General features: G+C 41.8%; 1 protein-coding gene across 3 annotated transcripts in view; it reads right to left on the reverse strand.

Annotated features, from left to right (window-relative positions):
- Positions 1-10,472: 10,472 nt before the first annotated feature.
- The window catches only part of ABHD2 (abhydrolase domain containing 2, acylglycerol lipase), a 118,970-nt gene continuing 114,845 nt past the window's right edge, over positions 10,473-14,597 (reverse strand). For all 3 annotated transcript variants that reach the window (XM_036769616.1, XM_036769617.1, XM_036769618.1), the window contains one exon: positions 10,473-11,022. In XM_036769616.1, the coding sequence (XP_036625511.1) occupies positions 10,826-11,022 (197 nt within the window). In that variant the 3' untranslated portion in view covers positions 10,473-10,825. The remainder of the gene's footprint in view (positions 11,023-14,597) is intronic.

A 14,597-nucleotide genomic window follows, 5' to 3' on the forward strand; every position in this document is an offset into this window, starting at 1 on the left:
GCTAATGGCTGTCCTCATGATTGTTAGAACTGAACAGGCTGACTTAGCTGTACTGTTTGTTTTGGGAAGACCCCGGCAGGGGGCCAGAGAGGTTTTGGGATGATGAGGCTCCAGGCTGTGATATGGTGTTTTAAGTTCCTTGCAGTTATGATAAAGTGGGCTGACTGGCTGTGGGAGCTGAACATTTGGTTATGGCATACGGTTTTCTGGTGTCTGAATAAATGTTATACTTCTTTTACCTTCTTTATGGAGAGTCTCTCATACTTTGTGATACAGAACTACACAGGCATATTCATGATTATCATTGATGTTGTGTTTATCGTCTTACTGGTACAGGGAGAAGGGTGGGTGCCCCAGCCCCTTGAGTCCAGAAGCAGTTCTCAATGTTAGAACAGGGTCAGAGCATCCTAGAGCTTGAAGGGCCTTCAGAGGTCATCTATTCTAACCCCCTCATTTTATAGAGAGGGAAACAGGCCCAGAGAGGGGGAAGTGACCTGATTAAGGTCATGCAGCTATTGAGACTTAAACTCAAGCTTGCTCATTCCCTAGTCAGTGCTCTTTTGTCTACACCACGGCTGCATCTGCTTTTCAATTAAAAATAATGACAACATATACTATTAGGCATCTACTATATACAGAGCATCATTCTGGGCCACCAGGGAGATTGCAAGTTTAGATAATGTACAACTCTTGCCCTTATGGAGCTTAGAGTCTATCAGCGGTGGGATTCAGCCAGTTCTCACCGGTTTGGGAGAACTGGTACCTAATTTTAGGTTGAATTCGGCAAACCAGTTGTTATTGGGGGTGGGGCCTGCCTGTGCCCGCCACGTCATCGGCCTCAGCTCAGTTCCGTGGAGAACTGGTTGTTAATTTATTGGAATCCCACCACTGAGTCTAGTGTTTTCATTCATATGCGCATACATACATACATACACGGGTAGGATAAGAAGCATACATAAAATAAATATTAATACATGATAGAGCGCATGGGATGCAGGCAAAGGGTTATATTTCTAGGACTGTGTACTACTGCCAGAGGAATCTTTCCAAAGCTGTGTGGCCAAAGGTAACAGTGTTTTCCCATTCCTTTTAAAAGAGGAAAGGGTGTGGTCACACTTGATCACTTAATAGCCCCTAACTGTAACCTTGGATGGGGTTTTTGGTAAGTGGGAAGCAAAGCCAGCACTAGTAATAGGCCAAGGTAGGCAGCTGCCAAGGGTGTAACACATAGGATGCCATAAAAGGCATTTAAGATTATTACTTTTTATAAACATACTTTTTCTAATGTCAAAAAATTCCATTCTCCATGACAAGGCGGTAATTATTTTGCAAAGTCAAGAAGTCTCAAAGCCTCCATAGACACATCAGAAAAGGTGCAGCTTTCAATCATACCTAGGTTTCTTTTTTTTCCTTCCATTTTTATCTATCCTAATTTTTTAAATTTTTGGCTGCCATCAATCGGTTGTAGGAAAGTGTGTCCAAGCTGATGAAGGGAGAGTGTGCGATAAAATACAAACTATGGGATCCAGCTTTGCTATTGTGGGGAATAGTTTTTATTATTTGTATGTGGGGGTGTTTTTTTTTTTTTTACAATTTTAGGAAAATAAACTCTGCTCTAATGTGTTCTGTAAATTTTAAGTAAAATAAATCAGAATAACAGGAGACCATACAGGTACTGGGAAGAGGGGAAAGAACACTCCCTACTACTTGCATAAACTTGGGTCTTGGTTTCCTCATCTGTTTGACCCTGAGCAGGGCTAGTTATCTTAATTGACCATGACAGCAAGCTGTGCAGGCCCCGTATTGGTCCAAAAGCACTTTCTTTCCAGGCTTGTCACTCCTAGAGGGAAGGTGATGATAATGGGGGTGAAACTCTGAGTGAGTAGAACAGGATTTCCTATCAGAGAACAGGTCTCCTGCCTGAATCCTTGGGTGTGGACTCAGGCACCATGTAATTGACCAGTCCTGTAGAGTGAACCACTGCTTTCAAGTCCCATTCTCATTCTCTCTGGGATCAGCAAGTCTAACCCGTACCTGAAAAGGAATCCACCACAAATGGCAATCTATCCTTGGCCAGTAAGGGGAAACATGCTGCCTTCTAAGGTGGTACATTCCATTTAGGGGCACCTCTAATTGTGAAGGTACTGAAACCTCATTTCAACTTCATGGTTTTCCCCTAGTTCCTTTGCTCTCTCCTGCCAAATAGAGTAAACCTAATTCTCTTCCACATGACAGCCCCATCAAACTTACTGTGCGTTTAATTTAATAATTTAATTGCATGGGTCTAGTGAGAACTCTTGCCAACAAAATAATTTCAGTGAATTGTGGGTGACTGCCAGAAAGGGAGGTCCTCTTTCTTTGGAATCCAAAGCGAGGTAAGGTGATCCAAAGCAAAGTTGGCCTAAAGAGTGTTCTGTTCACTTGCAGAGAAGGGGGCCCAAATATTCAGGTGACACTATACCAAAGAGTCTGGTAACAAAGCACTGAAATTATGGCAGTGACCCTGATCTTCATTCGAGGGAAATCAGGTCCCTCATCCTCATCAAGGAAAAGATCTGTACAAACTGTAGTTAAGAGGCTCATTTTGCGCTGGTGAAAAGTATAACCAAACCCACATTTGAGTAGAATTTGGAGAGCCTGTGACTATAGGTGCCGTACTGACACACTGCAGCCTATCCAAATACAGATGTGAATACAACACACAGAAGCCTGCGGGTTGGCTAAGAGTCACAGCTGTCTAGATCCAGAGTCTGACCCTGAGCAGGACTAGTTATCTTAATTGACCATGACAGCAAGCTGTGCAGACCCAATCTGAAACAACCTTCCCACTGATGATGACCTACCTAATAGCTAGGGCCTGGAATGTCTTTCATGCGGCAGTTTTCATGAGGCCATGGCCACTTTCCTCTAGGAGTTGTCTATGATCAAAGACAGCCTGGGAAGGATAGACCGGATCACTGAAGATATATGAGGTTTTTAATAGTAACATGGGTGTTGTCAATGTACCCTCACTATCCCAACTTCCTGTCCAGACGGTTCCTAGCCTAGTTCATCATATTTCTTGGTAAAGAGGAATGATTCCCCACTGTGTGAAGGTCAGCAATATAAAGCTGTATCAGCTTTCAGGAGGGGCCCAGAAAAAGAGGCCCACACATCAGGACCCTTCTACTAGCCTAGGTTGGTGTTCTTGTCAAAGTCACTTCCCTGATATTATGTGCAAGGCACTGAGGATAGAGAGAGAGATACAAACCAAATCCTGCTCTTAAGACGCTTACAATCACATGTGAGTGAAGGGAGGGAAGCAGGGAGAGATGCAATGCATACAAAAACATCTAGGCAAAGGGAGAAATTGAGGAGGGAAGTATCACTTTTACCTGGAAAGTTGAAGAAAGACTTCCTGGGGGATGTAACGATTGAGTTGAGCCTTGAAGAAAGGCTGGAACTTTAATTGACAGAGGTTGGAGTAGGATAGGCCATTCTGGGGCAGGGGAGAGGTAGAGTGACATGAACAAAGACATGGAGAGAAAAGTAGATAGGATGGGGACGATGGAGAACACAGGATAGTCTAATTTGGCTAGAATGTAGGACATGTGAAGGGTTGTGTAAGGATAGAGTCTGGATTGTGAGTGCTTTGAACACCGGATTCTCAGCTTATATTGTGCTTTATTTGGTAAACAATAGGGAAACACAGAAGGAGCGATATATTGAAGCAATCTGTTAGATTCAGCAGACAGGAAGAGGCAAGGAGGAAAGCTAGACTGGCAGCAGGGAGAACAGGTAGGAGAAAATAAGAATAGCCTGTTTAGAAGAGTGCCTGAGTGAGTGTGCTGGCTATGAGAATGAGGGAGGGGACAGGTAACTATGGAGGTAGAAACTACAGGGACTTAAACCGATTGGATGTGTGAGGGAGGGAAGAGGGAAAGATGGGATGGTGAATTTGGGTGCCTGGGAGGATGGCTTTGTTGTCAGTGTCTGTAGCCAGTGATTTGGGCAAATAACAAGAATACAGGGTGGCTACCATTTTAATAATGTCTACACCATTGGGGTCCATGAACTTGTTTTAAAAATATATTTTGATAACCGTATGTACTTATTTTGTTTTATGCACTTAAAAACATTATCCTGAGAAGGGGTTCATGGGCTTTGCCACACTGCCAAAGGGGTGGGTCTATGACACAAAAAAATATTAAGAATCCCTGGTCTATGCAGTCTTTTAAAGGTTGTTGTTATGAAAGAAGCCTGTCAAAAAATCTAAGGTAAGGGAATTTGTTACTGGCAAAGGATGAAGAATGGCAAGTTCAGAGATCAGGCAAGTTAAAAATAATTATGGATTAGTAATTTCAAATCCAGTTTGCAAGTATGTATTTAAATCAACAGTGATAAGAGCCAGATGTTTTGAATGACTTAACAACTACCACCACCACCACTTTTTTCTCCTAGAAGCAAGCTTCTTAGGAGAGAAGAGTGGTTGTTCTGTTGTTGAGTGTGCACCTTCCAACTCTGCCAAATGTCCACTCCTAAATCTTGCACTCCACTGCTGCCTAAGACAAGCGTGCAAGCTGGGTCATGCATTATTAGCAATGGTTTTAGATGAAAAAAAAATGAAGAATGAGATTGTTGGTTAGAATAATGATAATCCACATTTATACAGTGTTTTAAACCTTACAAAACAATTTCTTTACCAGCACCATGTGAGCTAGAGAGGGCAGGTATCATCGACCTCAACTTACAGATGAACTTGAGGCTCAGACAATCATATGGCTATGAAAATGCCAAAGGTGGCACCTGGACCCCTGTCTCCTGATTCTAGGTCCAATGATCTTTCTTCCATGCTGTCTCTGGAAAATAATTGCTGCACAAAGAGAATGCCCAGGCCACGTCTTGGTTGATTTTGTCCTTTATTTTTTTTAAGTAAAGAAATTCCATTGAATCAAAGATAACAAAATTGTCATTTTTGTTTGCGATGATCTTTGTTTACCACCACACGGAATCAAAATAGGTCCCAAAATAACAGGAGAAAACAAAAAGACCAAGGACGCCATTGCTTCATATAATTTTTCTTAATAAAGGTAAACATTGCCATATTTAGAAAAAATTGCATTGCTCGTTGCAAATCTTCAATGCCTCAAAGCCAAAGGATCCCATTCTCCCCACCTACCCCCTTTTAAGATCCAAAAGCTGGAAGGTTTTCAGTATACAAACTAATTATTTTTTCAGGGCAGCATTTTAAATTTAAGGGAAAAAAACAACAACCTTGCAACACAACAGGAATGTGGAAGTGATGGTTCTTTAAAAACCTATCTGGAAGCAAATCTGCCGAAATTAAGAAGATATGTTGAACAGGAGAGTCTAACCAAAATACAGAAGGAAATGCACACTCACTCCCCCTCCCCTCCCCTCCCTCCCTCCCCACCCCCCAGCTTCGCTAAGGCCGCTGTAGTGGCAAAAGTCAGAAAGCTCAGGTACAGTGTAGGTCTTCCTGAGGCAGAATGAACTATCCCATCGTCTGGAACCAGTGTGGAAGGAGAGAGATTTTTACTTCGAATTGTGCTTTAGGAAAAATGAAAAAGGTTGGTTCCCCTATTCCCCCCCACAAAAAAAATCCCTCAGGAAAACCAGTTCTGAAATAAAGAACAATTGTTCATGGCCATGAACAGTTTGTGAAGTGAGTGAGTTTAGGCCCAAGTTGGTCAGCTAAACTTTTATGGCCTGTTGGCTACCGTATCATGGGAGGCTTGGAAAAAGGTTGAATATTAAAATGGAAGGCGCTTCTGCAGATTCCTCAAATGAAGGCTGTCCTTAAATTTATGGCAATAGTGGATCTCTCAGCTAATGTCAACACAATTATTTTCCATAAGTTAAGTTAATATCCTTAAGTTAAAGTTTTATTACTAGTCATCAAAAGTGAAGCCAATATCTAGAGGCTTCATGGAAATTAGAATATGTGACCTAACCCAATGGCTAGGAACTATATAAGTCCACTCATTAAAATATATGAATACTTTAAGTCAACATTATAATGAAGAAATTAGGGAACAGATGAGGCTATTATAGAGAAGGTTGACATCCTAGAAGAGGCAGCTCGTTTATGATTGGTACCTGAAAAAAAGGGCTGGCTGGTTTGGCTTTCCTGCCTTGGGGTACTGGCCTCATGCCAAGCCCCTTTGTAAGAGAAATGCTTGCAGTTTCGCTAAGTCAGAAGGAAGATGCAACAGTGGTCAGGAGAAGCAGCTTTTTAGACTACAAGGTCTCATAGCTCTCTGCCCCTGCTTGTACTCTTCTGTATGATTTGGCAACAGTGATCCTCATTCCAGAGAGGCACAGGGAGTTAATTTCTTTTGCTTTAGTGATAAGGAGGAAGAACATTTCCTTAGCTGCTTATTCTCCCAAGGTTAGAGGCAGCCCGATCTTTATAGTTCTAAAGGGGGCAAAGTCAAACTCAGTATCTGTGAATCATTTATTTGATTCAAGATGCTTTACACAGCAGCCTAGGCAGAAAGAGTTCTGTCAGTCTACGTGCTTAGCGAGTTTCGGCTGGATTTTAGGAGCCAGACTAGTGACGATGAAAGTGGGGACTATACGTTTTCTGCCTTATGATGGTTCTGATTCAATCTCTCACAGCAGAGACACTACAATAGTATGATAGATATTAGAGGATTTCCTAGAGGCTCTGGGTGTGAAGGAAGACATTCCCAAGGATATTTGACAGGACACTGCAATGATATGGTGTTAAATGGTCCTTCTGTACTGTCTGAAGGATGAAGACGACCTGGAAGATCTAGTATTATGTTTCAATAATCTTTACTTCAGGCCTAAGTCAGAATGCTGTAGAGAAGAAGAAAAACGGAACAAATCCTACGCACCTGCTCACTTATAAAACATAAATAGGAACAAAAGTTCCACTGTGCCCCTGGAGCTCACAGATTTTAAGCCACGTTACAAAGAGATCTGTAATTTGGATTCATGGCATGGTGAGCTTGGCTATATAAAGAGTTAGGTCTAGTTATGCTGAAGACTACAAATTGCTTTAATAACTGAATTACGGAACTTCAGAGCTAGTTTTGGAAAAGAAAGGCTGAGCATGTGGAATTTTCTACCTTATGGAGAGTCTCATTGTCCTGCTTGGCTCATGTGCTGAATGGTGATGTTACTCAACTGGACCCCATGAAACATGGACCAAGGTTACAAACACTTTTGAATTGAGAGAGGGTTTAAGGTAATAATGGTCATGCTACAGAAGATCTTGAAGGTACGAGATAGTGCTCTAGCCAGTGCCAATGGTCTGGCTAGTAACAGTTTTTAAAATACAATAGCTCTTTCTTTAAACCTTAGTAAGGTAAGCTTTGACATAGTTGTATTCCATATACAAAGAATCTAGAGAAGGTAGGAGTGTCAGACTCAGACTAGAGGGTCTGTAAGCAGATCTAGGTTAGAGGAATGAATCTGTGCTGACCACCAATGACCAGAAACTAGATGTGGTAACTAAGTCAAGGCCTTACTAAAGAGATTCAAGAATGCAGAATCTCTCTTTCAGGTGAGCTTCCACATTGGAAGGATGTGGTAACACAACCTCTACACATTAAAAGATGAAGGATGACTCCAAGGGCATTGAACGAAAGACCCCGAACAAATGAAAAATCTCTTCTGCCTTTATCCTATGGTGATGGGAGCCTTCCTCCCAGAGAGACAAATGCTTGTTTTCCAAATCTGTGAAAAGCATCCTTAAACATAAATACATCAAATGGACTTGAAATTACTTTCCAAGTGGCAACTGCTCCTCCCTATACTATAGCAAACACTAAGCTAGTCTGGATGAGTTACTGAACTGTGGCTTACTTCTGCTTTCTGAGGTGGAAAGACTACAGCAGGAAGAAATATGAACATTCATTACACTTTGGTTTAACATATTACCACTGCTCCTGTGTTTGTACATCAGGAGCTCAGAATCTGATTTTAAAGCAGACATGCCACTTCTAACAACATTTGGAAATTCAAGTTCATGTTAGCTCTGATTGATACAGTTTTATTTCTGGTTAACGGGGAGGTAGAGTAGTGTTTGAAAAGTAGCCCAGGTTTTCCTTGCTACTTTATATTAAGAATATCTTAGAACAGGCTTAGGAAGTGGCCAAAAATGTTTTCTTCCTTAGACACAGGTCGTTTCATGTGGATTCAACCAATCAAATGCAGACAAGTTACCAGGGTAGCAGACAGAGAGCTGAGGAAAAAAACCTCTACTTCTTGTTGATGGTTACTGGTGGTCAATGTGGCCTGGGAGGAATGAAATAAGAAGCCTGGAGGAAGGGAAAAGAAAATCTCCGTATAAAATGATACTCTGCACCCATGGCTTATAGGAAAGCTGGCATTTCTCTAAATTCAATGGCTACCGATATTCACTTGAGAAGCAAACAAGAACAAGAATTTCCTCGTAAGACAAAGAGCCACATCCACACCCTCATTTCTATGCTGAAGAGACTGATATACATACAAAGGGTTTCAGCTGGTTCTACTTGGGCCAAAATGGAATGTAAATGCCACTGTCGGTCACACTACACAAAAGATTTTAGCGGGGATGTTGCACACAGGATGCTTCATGTTAAATTTTGGTTTTGCCGTCACAAAGGCTGAAAGAGAGATGTGACTCTTTCCCAACAAAAGCAAACAGAGAATGATCCTGCTAACCAGTCACCAAGAAATAGTCTTCACGGGGGAAAAAGACAGTTTCCCACTTGGCTGGATTTTCCCCCACCTTCGTCTTTTGTATACGGGCCAATGGTGATCTGATCCTTTTTCCTATGAATGTAGCAGCACATGCACATGTGCCAATTATTGGAATAGGCCAGAAAAGATGGCCAAAGGCAAACAAAAGGAGTCTACCATTTTGATACAGTAATTCAATGGCTATAAAATTATTGCTTGGTTTAACTAATCTAAGTTTAGAGAAGTGTTGACAGTACTAGGAAGTCTGTCTGTCAATGTTCTAGATTTCAGTTGTGAGGAGGTTGGGAGTTGGGGATGGGGTGGGGGGGTGAGGCAGAACTTTTTGACCACAACCAAAGTGGCTAGTTGCCAAACCAAGGCTAATGTAATAAAGTGCTAATTGGTGCTAAAAGAACATCACAGGAAAGGCAATAAAGAATACAATTTGGAAAAGATTGCAATAAATTGAACAGGGAAATAATCAGAAAGTAAAACTGAGACCACAGAAGTTCCAGTATTCTTCAATACTGGCTGTTGGTTCATTCTAATAAAGTGGTGATCTAATGATTGTCATACAGAATTTCTTCAGGATAGAAATAGTCATCATCGTCATGGTCACTTGGGGCAATACACATATCCTTCTGTCCATGGACATAAAAATAATGCCTTCAAAGTGCCTGAGTAGTTCTCCCCAGCTGAGCTTTCCAATTTAGCCTCTACTTCTTATTGCTGGAGTCAAAGAAGTTAGAGAAGGTAAAGACTGAAAAGGATGCCTGGTAGTATCCTTATGAGTGCTGTACAATCCCACAGAGCAACTGCTGCTTTTAGCAACTTCATATTATAGAAACCACGGGAGGTTTTAGATACAGAGGTGACAGCAGATCAGGAAAAGGATAAAACCCCAAATCCCAACCGAAATCTTTTGACTTGAGACTCTGGACAAGTCTAGCTGACAGTATATAAGTAAAGGAGATTCAATAAAAATTCTGTTCCAAAAGAGACTACTTTTTAAATGGAGATGTTTAACTTTGTCTAAACTTAAGTTCTGCTTTTGAATTGCCAAGCCAGTGTTAAGGAGACCTGGGTTAAAAGAAAAAACACCCCACATAATTCAATGTTAAAGAAAATCCTTTACACAAGTAATGAGGAAATAAAAGAAAGGCAAATGATCATGTCAAGGCTACTTGTTTGATTTGGGCAAGAATTCAAAGAACAGGAAGTCACTGGAATTCTGTTCTCTCAAAATCTAGCCAAATATAAATCATCACATAATTTTAGAGTTGGACAGGCCCTCAGAAATCAACCAGTCCAACCCTCTCATTTTACAGATGAGGAAACTGAGGCTGACAGAGGTTAAATGACTTGCCCAAGGTCATCGTGGCAGAACTAGGATTCCTAGTTTTCTATCCACTTCACTTTACTGCAAATGCACAAAAGGCAGTCCCAAAATGGTGTGCCTTCATTATGTCTGAAGCTGATGGTCACTGATACTCAGACACCTCTGGTTATAAACTTCAGTAAGAAATTCTAAACAAGATAGTTCTAACCTAAATGCTTTGCTTAACCCTTTAAGAAATCTTGTAAATATGGAACTTGGCTTATTATAGAAGCTGATTTTTTTTCCTGCTTATGGAGCTCACATTCCCCCAGACTCTCATGCTAAGTGGTTCAAGCTCCTTCTCCTCAGTGTTGGCTTGGAACCACAGGCCCTTTCAGAGTTGAAACAACGGCACGAGGTATAGTCACAAAACTTTACGATACATCTTGCCACATTCTTGGGAGGATTTTTTTGATTGGCAAAGCAAAGATGCTGTTCAGATACATTTTTAATAGGGAAATTAGATGACAATTGGCTTAATCGAATGCTGAAATCGGACAGGTGATTAAGAATCCTGCCACTCGTCATCATGGCCAATAATGCGATAAAGAAAACCAGTAACCTAAGCACAAAAATAGCCTGAAGATCCTGGGGACAGCCATCTGCCTCGGCGAGAGGTGCTCCTGGTGGGAAGCTTCCCTGCCGACATACCCAGGTTATTGAGAAGGATGAAAACCTGAAGCAGCAAGTGAAGAGATGAGTAGTTTCAGAAGGAAGGGCCACTGGAGTGCTTCTGAGTCTGTAAGGGCATCACTCCAGGTCGGCATCCATTTGCTCTGTGTCTGAGCACTGGGATTTGTTACGCTCCCATTGGCAAATGGCATTGGCATACTGCACCACCAGCTTATCCATCCAGGTCAGGGGTTCCGGGAAAAGAACGGCACCCTCAAAGAAGCCCAAGTGACCTCCATGAAGTGGCAGCACAAACATGACATTCTCTCGTTTCTCTGCAAGGGGAAAAACGCATCTCTGTGAATGATCAGGTTACAGTTGGCTCCCTCTGGGCGCAGATAAAGGAAGCTGTGTAATAGGTCTCTATTTTGCTCACTGGTAGCACCTGTCTGCTAAAGAGAGCATTGCAAATAGTGGCAATGATTTTCTACTAAATCACCCCTGTCTCTCAAATCAGAAGGGGAAATTGCTGAGGAAGGCAAGAGGCTAAGATGCTGATGAACTTGGTTTAGGGGTGTGATATGCAAAAGGCTATCTGTTCAACACATCTGGCTTAAGATATAAGTATCGTAATATTTATAGGCATGTTCTTTCAGATTACTATTTTATATGTCTTTGTAAGACTGGTTTAGAGATCTAGATGTTGTTTTAAAAGAGACCGTGTCCTACTTGATCATTAGAGCCTCGGAGGGGTTAGTAGGAACAGAGGATCACAGGCTTAGGGTTGGAAGTTACCATGGCCTCCCAGGTGTAATCTAGTGCCAGACCCTGGCTCCTAGACCTCTTCTAGCTCCTGCCTGCTGTGAAGTAGACCTTTTAAAGCCTCTCAGAACACACCTGACCCCCATCCTCATCGTCATCATTAGCCACAAGGTTGGAACTCAAGGGAAGGCCCTGAAGAGTCTACTCAACCGCCTCCCTCAATGGACCTCTCTCAGTGGTTTTTATATATCATGTCCTATCCCAGTGATTCTCAAACTTCAGCTGCCAACGTACAGATCTTATTCCCCAACCTAACTGCCTGCTCACTTACTCTCATGTCCACCTCAAACCAACCCCCCAAGGTTCCATTTCAGATCTTTCCACCTCTCCCATTTTGCCCTCTGTGACACCGGTTTCAAACTTAACAGATTTCTATCTTTTGGTCTTCACTGAGACCTGATTCCCTCTCGATGATTGCTTCTTTGGCCTGCCTTTCCAGCATTAGGTTATGTTTTCTCTCACACTCCTTCTGACTCACTGGTTGCAGTAGGAGAGTTGGAACTCTCCTTTGTCACCTTTTGCCGCCATATTACTCAGCAACCTCTCTTCCTCTGAGTTTCATGATTTCCAAATTTATTACTGAAGCCAGATTCTGGCGGCTGTTATTAATCCACCTCTAGGACATTCTCCTTCTTTCCTCAATGAGTTCAGTGCCCTCAGACTCGAGGATTTCAGCATACATATTAATTTTCCTTCAAATTCTCCAACTTTCCAGTTCCTCAATCTACTCCTTTCTGATGACCACTCCACTCCACCTCAGCCAAACAGTCTGCCATTACTCACAAGTGTTCCATTCCTACGAACTCTAAAATTCCTTTATATGACTAATCATTTAGCCTCCCATCTTTCCCTGTGCCTTACAAAACCCTAACTCTTTCATTGTCCTTGATATAACTTCATTCCCTTCAGGTCTTTCAGAGGCTGTCACTCCTGAGCTGGACACCCTCTCCTCCTCTCCCTATCTTGACCCCTTGGTGAACCAATTCAACTCTGCACTATTCTCTCCGCTCAGTCACTTATCTGATCATTTATTGTGTGCCTTGCCAAACCCAGCAGTGGATTGCTCCCACCACTTGAATCCTCTGCTCCTATTCACATGTTGGAATGGGGCTGGAGAAAATACAATAAGGAGCTGACTGGGTCTATTGTGAATTTGTATTTTCCACTCTCAGCTAGGCCCTCACTGTGTCAAGATTACCTTTCTACTCCCCTTTACTGATTCAATATCCCACTGTCTACATTAATTGTTCCAAATTTCATTTCTCCTCATGTATCTCAAGGCACTTCTTCCCCTGATCCCCTCTGTTGAGGATACTATCATATACTTCTTTGAAAAACTGAGGCCATTTGCTAAGAGCTCCTTCATGTCCTCTCTTCTCACATCACTCAAACATTTCTCCCCCACTGTTTCTGCCTTCAGTACTTTATCATATGGAGAGGTGACTTTTTTTCCTCGTCAAGGACAACTCCTCTATATCTTTGAACTTAACTTCTTTCATTTTCTCCAAAATATTATCCCCACTACCATCTCTGTGATCTCCAATATTTCCCTATCAGTTCCTTTCCAGCTCCCTACAAACATGCCCATGTCTCTCCAACCTTAAAAATCTTCAACTGGAGCCCACAAAGTGCTTAATAAATGCTTCCTTCCTTCATTCATTCTGACACTCCTGGTAAGCCATCAGCTTATATCTCTCCTCTGCTTCTCAGCTACTCCTTGAGAAAGCCACCTACACTAGGTGCTTCCATTTTTACTGCCTCTCCTCTCATTCTGTTAACCCTCTAACCTCATCATTCAACTGAAACTACCCTCTCTAAAGTTCCAATGATCTCTTAATTACCAAATATAAGAACCTTATCTTTCTTTCTACAGTATTTGATGTTGTTGACTACTTTTTCCTCCTGGATGTTCTTTCCTATCAGGTTTTTGTGACACTACTCTCTCCTGGTTCTTATCCTACCTTTTCAATATCCTCTGCTGGATCTTTACCTAGGTCATGTCCACTAACTGTGGGTACCCTCCCAAGGCTCTGATCTGGGCCATCTTTTTTTTCCCTCTATATTATCTCAATTGATGAACTCATCAACTCTCATCCAGCTGATTCCTGGTTCTATACATCCAATCCTTATTTCTCTCTTGAGAACTAGTCTGATATCACCAAATGTCTTTTGGACACATTGAACTGGATGTCTTCTCAGCACTTCAAGCTCAATATTTCTAAAACAGAACTTATTATTTTTCTTTTCACTCTCTCGATTACTGTCTGGGGCACTGCCATTCTCCTGTTCACCTGGGTGCCTCACTTTCCCTCACCCTACATCTCCATTTGGTTGCCAAATCATGCCATTTCTCTCCAAAACATTTATCTTCTATATCCCCTTCTCTCTATCCATACAGCCTCTATGCTAGTTCAGGCTCTAATCACCTCTCACTTGCACTAGTGCAACAGTCGTCTGTTCTCCCTGCCTCGATTCCCTCTACTTAGCTATCACAGTGATTTTTTAAAACCCAGGTGTGACCATGTCCCATCTCTATTCAGTAAACTCCAGTGGCTCCCTATGATCTCCAGAGTCATAAACTCCTCTGTTAGGCATTTAAAGCTTTCATAACCTGACTCCTTCCTACTTTTCCAGTCTTCTCAGGCTTTAATTCCTTCTACGTACTCTACAGTTGAGCTAAAATGGCCCAAAATCTCACTTTCTGCAGGAGGCCTTTCCTAGTTTCCCCAGCTGCTAGTGCCTTCCCCTCTGAGATTTCTTCCCAGGTACTCTAAATATCTTGTAAGTATCAAGTTATTTACATGTTGCCCACCCCCATTAGAATGTCTACACTTTGAAAGCAGACACTGTTTGTTCCTTTTTTTGTAAATACTTAAAGAATGCTTTTTTGATGAATTCACTTAGTCTAGCCTATTCACTTTACAGATGAGGAAAAACCATAGAGGTTAAATGGTTTCCCTGAGGTCAATGGTGGTAAATGACAGAGGCAGATTTTGAACCCAGGAGCTGTGTCTATAATGTACCTCTGCTATTATATTCAAATATAAGAAATCATGAGACTATTTCTCTCTCATAATGAAAGCTTTTC

Source organism: Trichosurus vulpecula, chromosome 8, assembly GCF_011100635.1.
Source record: "Trichosurus vulpecula isolate mTriVul1 chromosome 8, mTriVul1.pri, whole genome shotgun sequence".
Taxonomy (NCBI): domain Eukaryota; kingdom Metazoa; phylum Chordata; class Mammalia; order Diprotodontia; family Phalangeridae; genus Trichosurus; species Trichosurus vulpecula.